This window comes from Nicotiana tabacum, chromosome 5 (genome assembly GCF_000715075.1).
Source record: "Nicotiana tabacum cultivar K326 chromosome 5, ASM71507v2, whole genome shotgun sequence".
NCBI lineage: Eukaryota > Viridiplantae > Streptophyta > Magnoliopsida > Solanales > Solanaceae > Nicotiana > Nicotiana tabacum.
The window spans coordinates 61,003,202-61,016,085 of NC_134084.1; the positions used below are offsets into that span (position 1 = coordinate 61,003,202).

Sequence of the window (12,884 nt, forward strand, 5' to 3'; positions counted from 1 at the left end):
AAAGCCACACGCACTAGAACCGAATCAACCGATGAGACACTACTTTAAGTACTGGCCTATGTTATTTGGTGCGTGCGTGTCGTATTTAACAATCCCTTTTAACCATAGCAGATGGTTTTGGTTTTTCATCTGATACTTTCATGTTAACAGTGATAAAAATCGTAAATGGTGTCTCACTCAATTTCTAATTTTCAGTTTGTTTCTATTCACTTAAAGGTGGCTCTAGTTTATTAGCTTGTCATCGTCGTCGTCTTCTTCTTTGATTGCTGGATTTTGCTTTATTTTTCAATTATAAGAGGACTACCTAAGATTTTAAAAGTGGGATGTCTGTTGGTTTTGCTAGGTCTGCCTTGTTCCCCCCTATAATGGAGCGAAAAGTTTGCACGTGCAGTAAAATGCTTCTTTGTTGTGCTTTCTACTAGTAACAATATTTTTTTTTAATTCAAATTACACATGTCGTAATTGGTTTATTTGACAAGTCATGTTTGATCGTTAAGAACAACTTGAAGGGACCGTTTATGCATTTCGCCTATGGACAAGTATATTTTGAACGCTGACCATTACTCATTAGGCACTTCATCAAGTTTCCACTAGTATTATTATATGCCAAAATACTTCTTACTTGAAAATCAAGGCAAGTTATCTTCAGTGGAAAGAAAGGAGTTTGATGCATGTCTCGTCTTTTCACTTCCAATACAGCGATATCAATACATAGAGATTTAGAAAAACCAGAATAAAAGAAACATGGACTGGTAGAGAAATTTGCACTGCAATGAACTGAGAGAAGCCATTTCCTTCTTAAGATTGGAATTCAGCATGAGTTACAACAAAATAAGTACTATTCCAGCTCTCAAAAGAATAGCACCCAGCAGCAAACTACTACTAGCCTCGAAAAAATGCACAACAAAAAACAGCCGGCAACACAACTATAGGTAAACCAAACTAAAAGCAGCTGAAATGCAAGGCAGCTGCCCGATGGCCTTCAAATAGACCCAAATGTGGTAACTCCTACATACCTTCAACAAAAATTTGATGTCCCAATTGGACATTTTCCTCCTTTACCCTAGAAAAGAATTAGGAGCATCTTTCCAATGCTAAAAACAAAAGAAACCTGGGGAGAAAGAATTATCGTCGAATAACTACTACTTACTACTACTACCTCTAACCCACAAGAATACCCCCAACTAATGACCTACAGTACCAACGCTACCTTCTCCTGCGAAACATAAGGTGAAGGAGAAGCAATAAGAGGCTCATAATGATCGGCCCCAGCACCACACCAACCTGCAATTGACAATGTATTCTCATTCACTTTTTCAGCGCGGAAGTAAGAAACAAACATAAAATCTAAGCAGTGTGAAATTTTCTTTACCTGTTCCTTTCATGAAAAGGAAGAAAGGAGGTTCACATATTTCAGATCTTGGACGATGTGGGAGGAAGAAGACACAATTTTCATCATCAACCATTGCATCAGATCCATGTGCTTGCACCTGAAAGTTATATAACAATTGAAAAGTTTAGCAAAAGAATTGTTTGATTCAAGATAGTTGCGAAAATCATCAAAATTTAACACCACAACTTGAGAAATGTGAGCAACAAAGAGATTCATGACCAGGAGATGAACCAAATCAAAAATAAGGAACATAGCAGTTGAGAAATGACCTTGTGCAATCAATTGATTTATCAAAGGCCGACAGAAGATTTTAGGAGGATAAACCTTTTTGTGTGTTGTGTGTGTGTGGGGGGGGGGGGGGGGTACCAACCAAAGTTATTAATTTATCAAACAAGTAAAGAACCTATGAAAAGAACAAGGGCATTGCAGCTCACTCACAAATAACATAGTGCAAATTATTCAAATGACAGCAATTGTCATGCTAAAGGAGAGATCAATGGTGAAGACATTTTCTTACCACAAAGATTTCTCTTTTAAACTCGGTTGCAAGGCATTCAATCGCTATGTCATCTCCAAAAGCAGCTGCACGACCATCCCTGTTCTCATCTACAGTTAGTAAGCCCTCCTCAGTATACTGCAAAGTGATGATGTCATATTCATCATCAGGGGAACCACAGATCGACATGTACTTGGCCCAACTTGGGCCATCATCCACAGCTATGCACCTCTCATTGTATATAGACTCAGCAGCCAATTCTCTTCAACGTCAACCACAAATATAAAATCAGAAAACAAAACCACATCCAGTAAAATAATAAAAGCAACCAGGTCAAACTAAAATCAATTTACAAAATTTGCTAGCATCTCCATCTTCACCTATACAAGGAAAAGAAAAGAAGTTTCGAAAATACTATCTCGGCCAGATAAAGAGAATGCTCAATAGCAAACAAAGTTTTGATTTTTTATTTGTTTCCTTGTTATCAAATAAATTACAGACAAAAGCAATTCTCACTTCAAAGAACAATAAAAAGAAAGAAAAACATTCTCTGTGGCGAAATGCATGATAAAAATCTCACTTGGACTTAAGGACAGATATAATGGTATATTTTCTGGAAAAAAAACTGATAATAAGTCTGAATATATGGGGAATGAAAATAGAGGATTCGAAAATAACCCAAACAGATATGGAGAGTGAGACATAGATGGTTGATTCATTAAAGTTTAAAAGAAAAACAAGATAGAAAAAAAATTGCACCTATCAGTAGTGTTGTACGCATATAGGCGGTTTCTTATCTCAAATGTAAATTAGCTAAAGTAAGGACATATATTCAATCATTTCATTAATAAGCATTTTCCGAAAATCTTCACCATTATTACCTAAACGGATTGTCAGTATTGAAGGATACTGACAATGAAATGTTTCAGTAATGAAATCAAATGAAATGTTTCTTGCATGTCAAACTAAGAACAGGGGGCATAAGCAATCAGATCTAAACTTTGTCATCCAGATCTTAACAATAACAACAATTAGGCATCAACCCCAGATACATTTCACTCCAGTTGGGCCTCTTTCCTTTTAATACTCGGGTCATAAACTTTCCCCCCTCCCCACCCCCCCCCCCCCCCTCAAATAAGGGAACGGAAATTGCCGCCGGAAAAGAAAAAGAAAAAAGAAAGGAAATTACCGCTGCATGCCGAGCTGAACAAGCTCCGATATGGCAGAGTCGAGAGCCTCTCGATCTTCCTTCTTAGCTAACAGCTTCAACTCTTGAACCACATGAATACCCCACCCAGATTTCAGATCGGGAGAGTACATGTGCTTAATCGCCGATTCAATCACTTCTTTCTCCTCCTCGCTAACCGATCCAAGATCTTCCAAGAACCTCCGCACCGTCCGCCGTCTCAGATCTCTGGCGTACGACACCGTCGTCATCCCCATAGATTTACCACAAGCTGTAAAAAGACAGTTCCCGTCGGCCTCGACTTCTCCGCCGTGGCTCAGCCGGAAAACCACCGAAGCATTCTGATCTTTAGGATGCTTCCACAGCACCCCCTTGGCTTGAATCTTCATCAAATGCTTCCTCTGCTGCTCCTCTAAAGCTGAAACATTTTCCCACGAGGAGGAGCAAGCTATGGCGACTGCGACGGCGGTTGTTGTCGCCGGAGATGACTGGTCAACGAGATCGAGGGATGACGGAGTTGAGGTAGGATCCCGCCATGGAATAACCGGCGACGACGTTGTTGAGTCGCAGATGAGTTTCCCCATTTCTAGAAAGTTCACAGAGAATTTCTTTTTTTCTTTTTCTTGTTTTCAAGCAAGGGCGGAAAGAGAAAGTAGGGGAAAAGGAGAGAGGGTGAAAGATAGGGCAAACGGCTAGATTTTACAGAAGTTGAAAGGTATGGACACGTGGACCAATCAATGTCTTCATTTACTGTTTTCAAGTTTTGACTGGTGATATTGTGCGGTGGGTGGAACAAATACGGGTTTTATGAAGCTGGGTAACAGCTATATCGTGATCTACGTGGCATCGTATGATTGGTTAATAAATTGTAACGTTATGTGTGGTTTTCGAGGCGGGCGGCCATTTCCCGCTAATGGGTCCTAGCCCTGTTTGGCCAAGTTGCAAAAATCAGTTTATTTTGAGATTATTTTTCTCAAAAGTATTTTTGGCGAGAAACAGTTTATGTTTGGCTAATTAGTTTAAAAAGCACTTTTGAGCAGCAATTAATGTTTGGTCAAACTTTAAAAAACTATTTCTAAGTGTATTTTTCTCAAAAATATTTCTCAAAAAAGTGCTTTTAGAGAGAAGTTACTTTTTTCTGTTTCTCCAAAACTGCTTCTGTTTCTCCTCAAAAGCCTTTTTTTCCTTTCAAAAGCTTGGCCAAACACCTTAATTTTTGACCAAAAAGAAGCTTGGCAAAAAAAAAATTATTTTTAGCCAAAAAGAAGTTTGGCCAAAGAGGCTATTAATTAGTGTAGTAAATTTGTGGTAAAATAATAAAAGGAATTTTTTATTTTTTATTTTGCTTATCCTTGAAAATAGTGTACCGTCGATAATTCGGAAAGAGAATAGGTCAAGTGTCCGAATAAATCAACGGGAAATGTTACTCCATTTGCTGCTTAAGATAAAATTCAGTTTTATGTAATAAAAATTTTACGAAAATTATCTTGTTAGCTACTTTTAATACTAGTACTAGAATGTAACTTTTACATGCTTTCCAGGAAAAAAAATTATGTTATCTTTTTATAATGATAGTGTACACCCAACTAGGGGCGTACGCATGAATTTTTGTAAGCGGTATCGAAATTTATAAAAAAAATTGAAATATAACTTTGATTATCATACTTTTAGATAAAAAATAGTAAGTGTCTATTAATTTTGTTGAGTCTTAATTTAGAAAAGGTTTTGAGTTCAACTGTACTTCATCACAATTTTTAACCACAATGGCATAGTTTAGATTTGAACCTTCAACCTCTTAGAGCAAAATCAAACACATTATCAATACACCAAGAAACAATTTATGTCAAGTGGTGTCATTTTTTTCTACTTATCTATTTCCGTACAATATTAATACATATATTTAATAAAAATTTCCGACGAAGTGGTGTCGCGGGACACCGCTTCGATAAGCGTGCATCCGCCCTTGATGACCCAATTTATATGCACCCTAATTATTCTACTACTTTCTATTTGTACATATTTAATAACTTTGCATGTCAAGACTTAATATGCTTATTTATGTTATTAGCATAATTTAGTATGTTATATGGACTACTTTATATTTTTTGTTGAATTATCAATTAATATTTATTATAAATATAATTTGTATATGTGGTTTAACTTATCTGAATGTGTAAAAAAAATTATATTATCAATCATACAACTTAAACTCGAAAATAAATTATCACGCTAGCGTAATTGTTTTCCTTAATACTTTAAGGCTTAAGCACCTACAATTTCTTGTCTTAATGTTAAAATAAGCAGTTTTTAGTAAACTCCAACGAAAGAAAAAATAAAAGGAATAGAATATGAAGACCGTTACTTGGCACTAGGTTGCCTAGGTCTCACAATTCATGAGCAGATTTAGTAGATTCTGGAGGATCGGTATTGTCACGACCCAAACTGAAGGGCCATGACTAGCACCCGACCACACTTGCCGAGCACCAACGTACATTTCATCTAACCTTCATTATTAACTTTTAAGGCTAAAGAGATCAATATAAATGGTAGACCTAGATCATGGACAACCAGCAATAAAATATGACGACATGAACATACATAGCAGGGGATGACCAGACAATCAAAAAACCACATATAAGGTATGAGCTACCACGCTACTATGAAAGACTATACAACAAAAACTAGCCGACAAGGCATACCAAACTATACATGAGCCGACACCTGTCTATGAGCCTCTAAAAGAACATAAGTGTTGCAACATAGCCGGAACAGGGCCCCGACATACCCATAATGTCTATAACAAAAATTGCATACCAAGACCAAGGCAAGTCCGGAGAAGGGATCTCGCCAATCACCGCTGAACTGGACAGTCTACTGTGGTGGGGAGCTGCACCTGTCTGTCTATCAGGACCTGCAGCACGACATGCAGCGTCCACAAAAAAAAGGACGTCAGTACGAATAAAGTACTGAGTATGTAAGGCAAGGAACCATAAATACGATCAGTAATGTAAGCAAGGATAAAGAATATACCACTTGTAACATCTTAGTACCTCTGAGGGCTACTTACATGAAATGCATGATACATATGTATAAATACATAAACCTTTAAAGCATTCGCCTCTGTGGGCATCATCATCATCATATCGTACCCGGCCATAATAGGCTCGGTAGAATCGTACCCGGCCACGTGGAGCTTGGTAAAACCCAACTGATCAGTGGTTGCACAATAGGTGTCGTACCCGGCCAACTATAGCGTGGCTCGGTAGAGTAAAATAGATACATATATATAATGCATGCTCGACTCATGGAATCACATTCTAAACCTTTCGGAGTGACGTAAGGTCAGTATCCTCTATACACGTTATTAGGACTAACTCTTCACTATGAACCTTATAAGATTTAGGAAGTACGAACAACATTGATAGCATAAGAATAAGTGAAGCAACATTAACATCAATCGTTCCATAAGAGGGAAAACAATGTAAGTACTGCTAGCTTCTAAGAGTAGAGTATCTTGGAAGCTCGTTCATTACATTATGTACAATCGGAGTCGTGCAAAAGAAGGAAAGGGATAGCCTCACATACCTTGTATATACTTCCCCAATCTCAAGCTATGCAATTGTCAAAACTCCTTAGTCTACAATAAGAGAAACGATACTATCGTTATCATTTAAGCATCATAACTATTATGTATCGACCACAACCTATTTTACGATGAAACGGACATCACCTCCCCTATATATATATGACCTCACACCATTCAAAATAGTCACCAAACAGCCCAAACAACATCAATAATAAACATATTGAGCCTCCCAATATAGTCCACACACAGCCTAATCACTCCATACATACGACGACCACCATAGTCGTGTCAAACAATCTGGAAATGTTACGAATAACTATCAGCCCATAACCCTACATATATATGGTGTTTCTCCACACCCTTCCTCCTCCAAAACTCCACAATATAGTAGTAAAATATGCAGCCCAACAACAACGCAAAACAGTCCACAAAACAATAACATTACTACCAAGCCTTTCGATATAAATCTCACAAGTTCTAGCTTCAATGGCTTAGCCGCAACTTGGATAATCTTAAATACATATAGAGTAAGAAGTTCCTTACCTTTATACAGAAAGAACAACTCCAATTTGACCTTAAATTTCCAAGAAATATCCCTCCAATGCTGCCACAACAACAAAACAATGAAACTAGCGATCAATTAGTGTTTTTCGGCACTAGAATCACTTTAGAAGGCTTGAAATCACCTAGGATTGATATTAAGAACATTAGGGAGTATTTACAGAACATAAACCCTTTAAAACAACCTCCCACACGAGCTGGAACAACACAAAAATGAGCAACAACAAGAAGAACAAGAGACTTACTAGCGCCACAGAATTCCCGACACTTGATTTGTGTTGTTTGCCCTTTTTTGGGTCTTGAATCTTGAGTGAACCTTGAGAGGATGTTCCTAGGGTTCTAAGGTCTGAAAATAGTGAAAAGAAATGACTTAAAACGGGTTGTAGTCATCCTATATAGGTCCAAATATCTTAAACCGACTTAGTGGGCCCCATAGAGAGGTGCTTGGCGCAGTCTCGCGAAAACGCAAATATCTCTCTACTCCGAGATCGTATCGATGAACGGTTTAATGCATTGGAAACTAGACTCATAGATCTTTAATTTGGTGGGTAGATCACCCCGTAATTCCTTGTAAATTATGAGAAAAGATTAGAAACATTTGACCTAATGTTTAAAATACCTTAATAAATGACCTCTTGAGTGTATTAAGTACCGCTAGATTACCTGAAAATACGAGTTACAACATCCTTGATTCGTTTAACTTCTAATACTGGTTAATCACCCTTATACACTCTTGTATCACTTAAGACCAATAGGATTGACTTCTTATCATCTCAAAGATAATTCCTTCTTGGATTTATGTTAACTAATATATGGCATGAACTAACACATGTGGATATGGGTTGTAACACCCTCCCCCTTAGGAACATTCGTCCTCGAATGTAAGGGTTTATGGGGAGTTTAAATCACCGTGGATTCCAATGGAAATTTCTGATCAATTTTCCCCTATAAAATGATCACTAGCAAAACTTGCATGTAATTAAGCCCAACATATGGCTTCACAAGGCTACACAAAGCTTTATGCGTATTTACATTATCTACATATCACCATTTTGTATTAAGGAGGAGTATTCTCAAATTATTGCTTACCTCATAGAGCTGTTTCTTCTTCCAATGTATCCTGTCTTCCACCAGCATCCTTGTTATCTTCATTCTGGAATAAGTAAGGGTATTTTGACTTCATCTCCTTTTCTGCTTCCCATGTCATTTCTTCCATATTTTTGTTCCTCCATAATACTTTGACGGAAGCTACATCTTTTGTTCTCAGCTTGCGGACTTGCCGATCTAATATCGCCACTGGCACTTCTTCATATGATAGGTCCTCTGTAACTTGTACATCTTTGATAGGGACGACTCGAGAAGGGTCTCCAATACATTTTCTCAACATAGATACATGGAATACCGGGTGGACAAATTCCAATTCGGATGGCAATTCTAACTCACAAGCAATCTGTCCAATCCGTCGAAGAATTTTATACGGCCCGATATACCTTGGACTCAGCTTACCTTTCTTCCCAAAACGCATAATACCCTTCATTGGTGAGATCCTCAGGAAAACCCAATCACCAACCTCAAACTCTAGATCACGACGTCGGACATCAGAATAAGATTTTTGCCTGCTTTATGCCATCCTCAATCGCTCCTGTATCACTTTCACCTTCTCAATAGCTTGGTGAATCAAATCTGGCCCATATAATTCTGTTTCACCGACTTCGAACCATCCAACTGGTGATCTACATCTCCTCCCGTATAGTGCCTCATATGGGGCCATTTTAATACTGGAATGGTAGCTATTGTTATAGGCGAATTCTATGAGTGGAAGATGATCATCCCAATTCCCCTTAAAATCTAGAACACATGCTTGTAGCATATCTTCCAGTGTCTGAATGGTACGTTCAGCCTGTCCGTCAGTCTGCGGATGAAATGCAGTGCTGAGATTTACCTGTGTGCCTAAACCCTTCTGGAAAGACCTCCAAAAGTTAGCCGTAAATTGAGCTCCTCGGTCTGATATAATAGATATGGGCACACCATGAAGCCTAACAATCTCCTTGATATACAACTTCGCATAATCTTCAGCCGTGTAAGTTGTCTTTACTGGCAGAAAATGGGCACATTTTGTAAGTCGATCAATTATCACCCAGATGGAGTCAAACTTATGATAAGATCGAGGTAATCTAATAATGAAGTCCATATTAATCACCTCCCACTTCCAGGTCGGAATCTCTATATTTTGAAGCAATCCACCTGGTTTCTGATGTTCTATCTTTACTTGTTGACAATTGGGACACTGGGCTACAAATTCTGCAATAGACTTCTTCATATTATCCCACCAATATTGCTCCTTGACATCATGATACATCTTTGTCGAGCCGGGATGGATGGAATATCGGGATTGATGAATCTCATTCATAATCTTCTCTCGCAACCCTGCCACATTAGGCACACACAATCGGCTCTGGTATCTCAGTGCCCCATCTTTTCCGATCCTAAAAGCCATACTTTTACATTGTTGAATGCTTTCTCTTAATCGTACTAAGATAGGATCTTCATATTGTCGTGCTTTTACCTCTGCTACCAAAGATGATTCTGATGTATTCTGTACAGTAACACCTCCATCATCAGAGTCTAACAATCTGATTCTCATATTGGCTAGCTGATGAAGCTCTTTAATCAACCCCCATCTACCTGCCTCAATATGTACTAAGCTTCCCATTGATTTACGGCTGAGAGCATCTGCCACAACATTGGCTTTACCGGGATGATACAATATCTCGACGTCGTAGTCTTTCAATAATTCAAGCCACCTACGCTGCCTCAAATTCAACTCTTTCTGCTTGAAGATGTATTGTAAACTCTTGTGATCTGTGTAGATGTCAACATGGACGCCGTATAAGTAGTGCCGCCATATCTTCAAAGCATATATTACTGCAGCCAATTCCAAATCATGGGTTGGATAATTTTTTTCATGCTTATTCAATTGTCTTGATGCATAAGCAATCACATTCCCATGCTGCATCAATACGCACCCCAAACCTATACCTGAGGCATCACAATATACCACATAACCTTTTGTTCCTTCAGGAAGAGTGAGCACTGTTGCAGATGTCAATCGATTCTTCAGCTCCTGAAAACTACGTTCACAAGTGTCAGACCACTGGAATTTGGTAGCTTTTTGTGTTAACTTAGTCAATGGTGATGATATAGAGGAAAATCCTTCTACAAACCGCCTATAATATCCTGCTAGCCCTAGGAAGCTGCGGACTTCTGATGGTGTTGTAGGTCTCGGCCAATTCTTTACTGCATCGATCTTCTGAGTGTCGACACTAATACCCTCATCAGATATCACATGGCCAAAGAATGCTACTAAGTTCAGCCAGAATTCACATTTGGAGAGCTTAGCATATAACTTACGATCCTGAAGCGTCTGTAATACTATCCGCAAGTGGCCCGCATGTTCCGCCTCCGAACGAGAATACACTAGAATGTCATCAATGAATACAATCACGAACACATCAAGATAGGGCCTGAATATAGTATTCATGAGATCCATAAAAGTTGCTGGGGCATTTGTTAGCCCGAACGACATCACCAAGAACTCAAAGTGCCCATATCTTGTCCGGAAGGCCGTCTTTGGAATATCCTTCTCCCTAACCCTCACCTGATGATACCCTGAACGTAAATCAATCTTAGAGAAATACTTGGCACCCTGGAGTTGGTCAAACAGGTCATCAATTCTTGGAAGTGGATACTTGTTCTTTATAGTAGACTTATTCAACTGTCGATAGTCGATACACATCCGTAACGACCCGTCTTTCTTCCGCACGAATAGGACTGGTGCACCCCAAGGTGAAGTGCTAGGCCTAATAAAGCCCTTATCCAGCAAGTCCTTCAACTGCACCTTCAACTCTCGCAACTCTGCCGGGGCCATTCTGTATGGAGGAATAGAGATCGGTTGAGTGTCAGGCAACACATCAATGCTAAACTCAATCTCCCTTTCAGGAGGAAGGCCCGGGAGTTCATCTGGGAAAACATCTGGGAATTCGTTAACCACAGGGATTGATTGTAAAGTAGGCGGTTTCGCCTCCGCATCCCTAACGCGAACGAGATGATAAATGTAACCTTTTGAGATCATTTTCCTTGCCTTAAGATATGAAATAAACCTACCTTTCGGTGTAGCAATGTTCCCTTTCCATTCAATGACGGGTTCACCCGGAAATTGGAACCTAACCATCTTCGTACGACAGTCAACATTTGCATAGCATGAGGCCAACCAGTCCATTCCCATTATCACATCAAAATCAACCATTTCTAACTCAAATAAATTTGCCGAGGTTTGACGACTACAAATCATCACAGTGCAACCTCTATATACCCTTCTAGCAATCACAGAATCTCCTATCGGAGTAGATACCGCAAGGGGTTTACTTATCAATTCAGGTTCAATGCCAAACTTATTAGCCACAAAGGGTGTAACATATGATAATGTAGATCCCGGATCAATCAGCGCATATACATCATAAGAAAACACAGATATAATACCTGTAACAACATCTGGAAACGACTCGAGATCCTGTCGACCTACTAGAGCATAGGTTCGATTTTGAGCACCACTCGAACTCGGCACTGCACCTCTACCCCTACCACGACCTGTCGACTGCTGAAAACCCCGTGCTGGAGGTCGAACTGATGAGGAAGAACCAGACACAGATCCAGTCGGCTGAGCCATACCATCACCTCCTCTATTAGGACAATCCCGCATCATATGGCCAGGCTGCCCGCACGAATAGCATGCATCAGAACCTCGACGACACAGTCCAAAGTGGGCCTTGCCGCACTGATCACAATGTGGTGTTGGGGGTCTCATCTGACTAGTATCCCTGTGATGTTGCGAGCCATATGCCCGTGAACTCTGACCTGGACCAGAATAGGATCGATCATATCGAGGCCTCTGAAACTGTGGAGGAGCACTAGCTACAGGTGGCGCCGAACTCCTCGAAAACTGTGGCCTGATGCGGCCTCTGAAGTCATCAGAATACCCTGCAAATCTCGCCCTCTTATGCTGGCCTCTATCCTGCTCCCTAACTGCCCTCTGCTGGCGCTTACGATCCTCTAGGGTCTGGGCATAAGCTTGAATACGGGAAATATCCATGCCCTCCACCAAGGAGGCTGTCGTACACTCATTTATTAGATGTGGTCCCAACCCATTCACGAACATATGCACCCTATCACTCATCTCGGCCACCATATGGGGAGCATACCTTGCCAAAGAATCAAACTGCATATTGTACTCTCGCACACTCATATTACCTTGTCTAAGGTTCAAGAACTTATCAGCTCTAGCTCGTCGTATCTCAACTGGCAAGTAGTGACGAAGAAAGGCCTCAGAAAATTCCTTCCACACAGCTGGAGGAGGGTTCGGACCCCTGGATCTCTCCCAACTATCATACCAGAGAATTGCTAAATCCCGTAGCCGATAAGAAGCCAACTCTACTGCCTCTGTATCACTAACATGCATAACCCGAAGTGTACGATGAACCTGGTCAATAAAAGTTTGTGGGTCCTCCTTGGGGTCTGATCCGGTAAACACTGGAGGGTCTAAATTAATAAAATCACGAACTCTTGTACTAACTGGTTTCTCAGCAGCACCTGTATTCTGCCTCTG

General features: G+C 39.9%; 1 protein-coding gene across 1 annotated transcript; it reads right to left on the reverse strand.

The window, feature by feature from the left end:
• Nucleotides 1-775: 775 nt before the first annotated feature.
• Nucleotides 776-3,758, reverse strand: LOC107815457 (uncharacterized). Its single transcript, XM_016641041.2, has 4 exons — nt 3,079-3,758; nt 1,911-2,151; nt 1,373-1,490; nt 776-1,284 (listed from the first exon to the last, which is right to left on the reverse strand). The coding sequence occupies exons 1-4, from the start codon at nt 3,657-3,659 to the stop codon at nt 1,193-1,195; spliced, it is 1,032 nt and encodes a 343-aa protein (XP_016496527.1). The 5' UTR covers nt 3,660-3,758; the 3' UTR covers nt 776-1,192.
• Nucleotides 3,759-12,884: the final 9,126 nt, after the last annotated feature.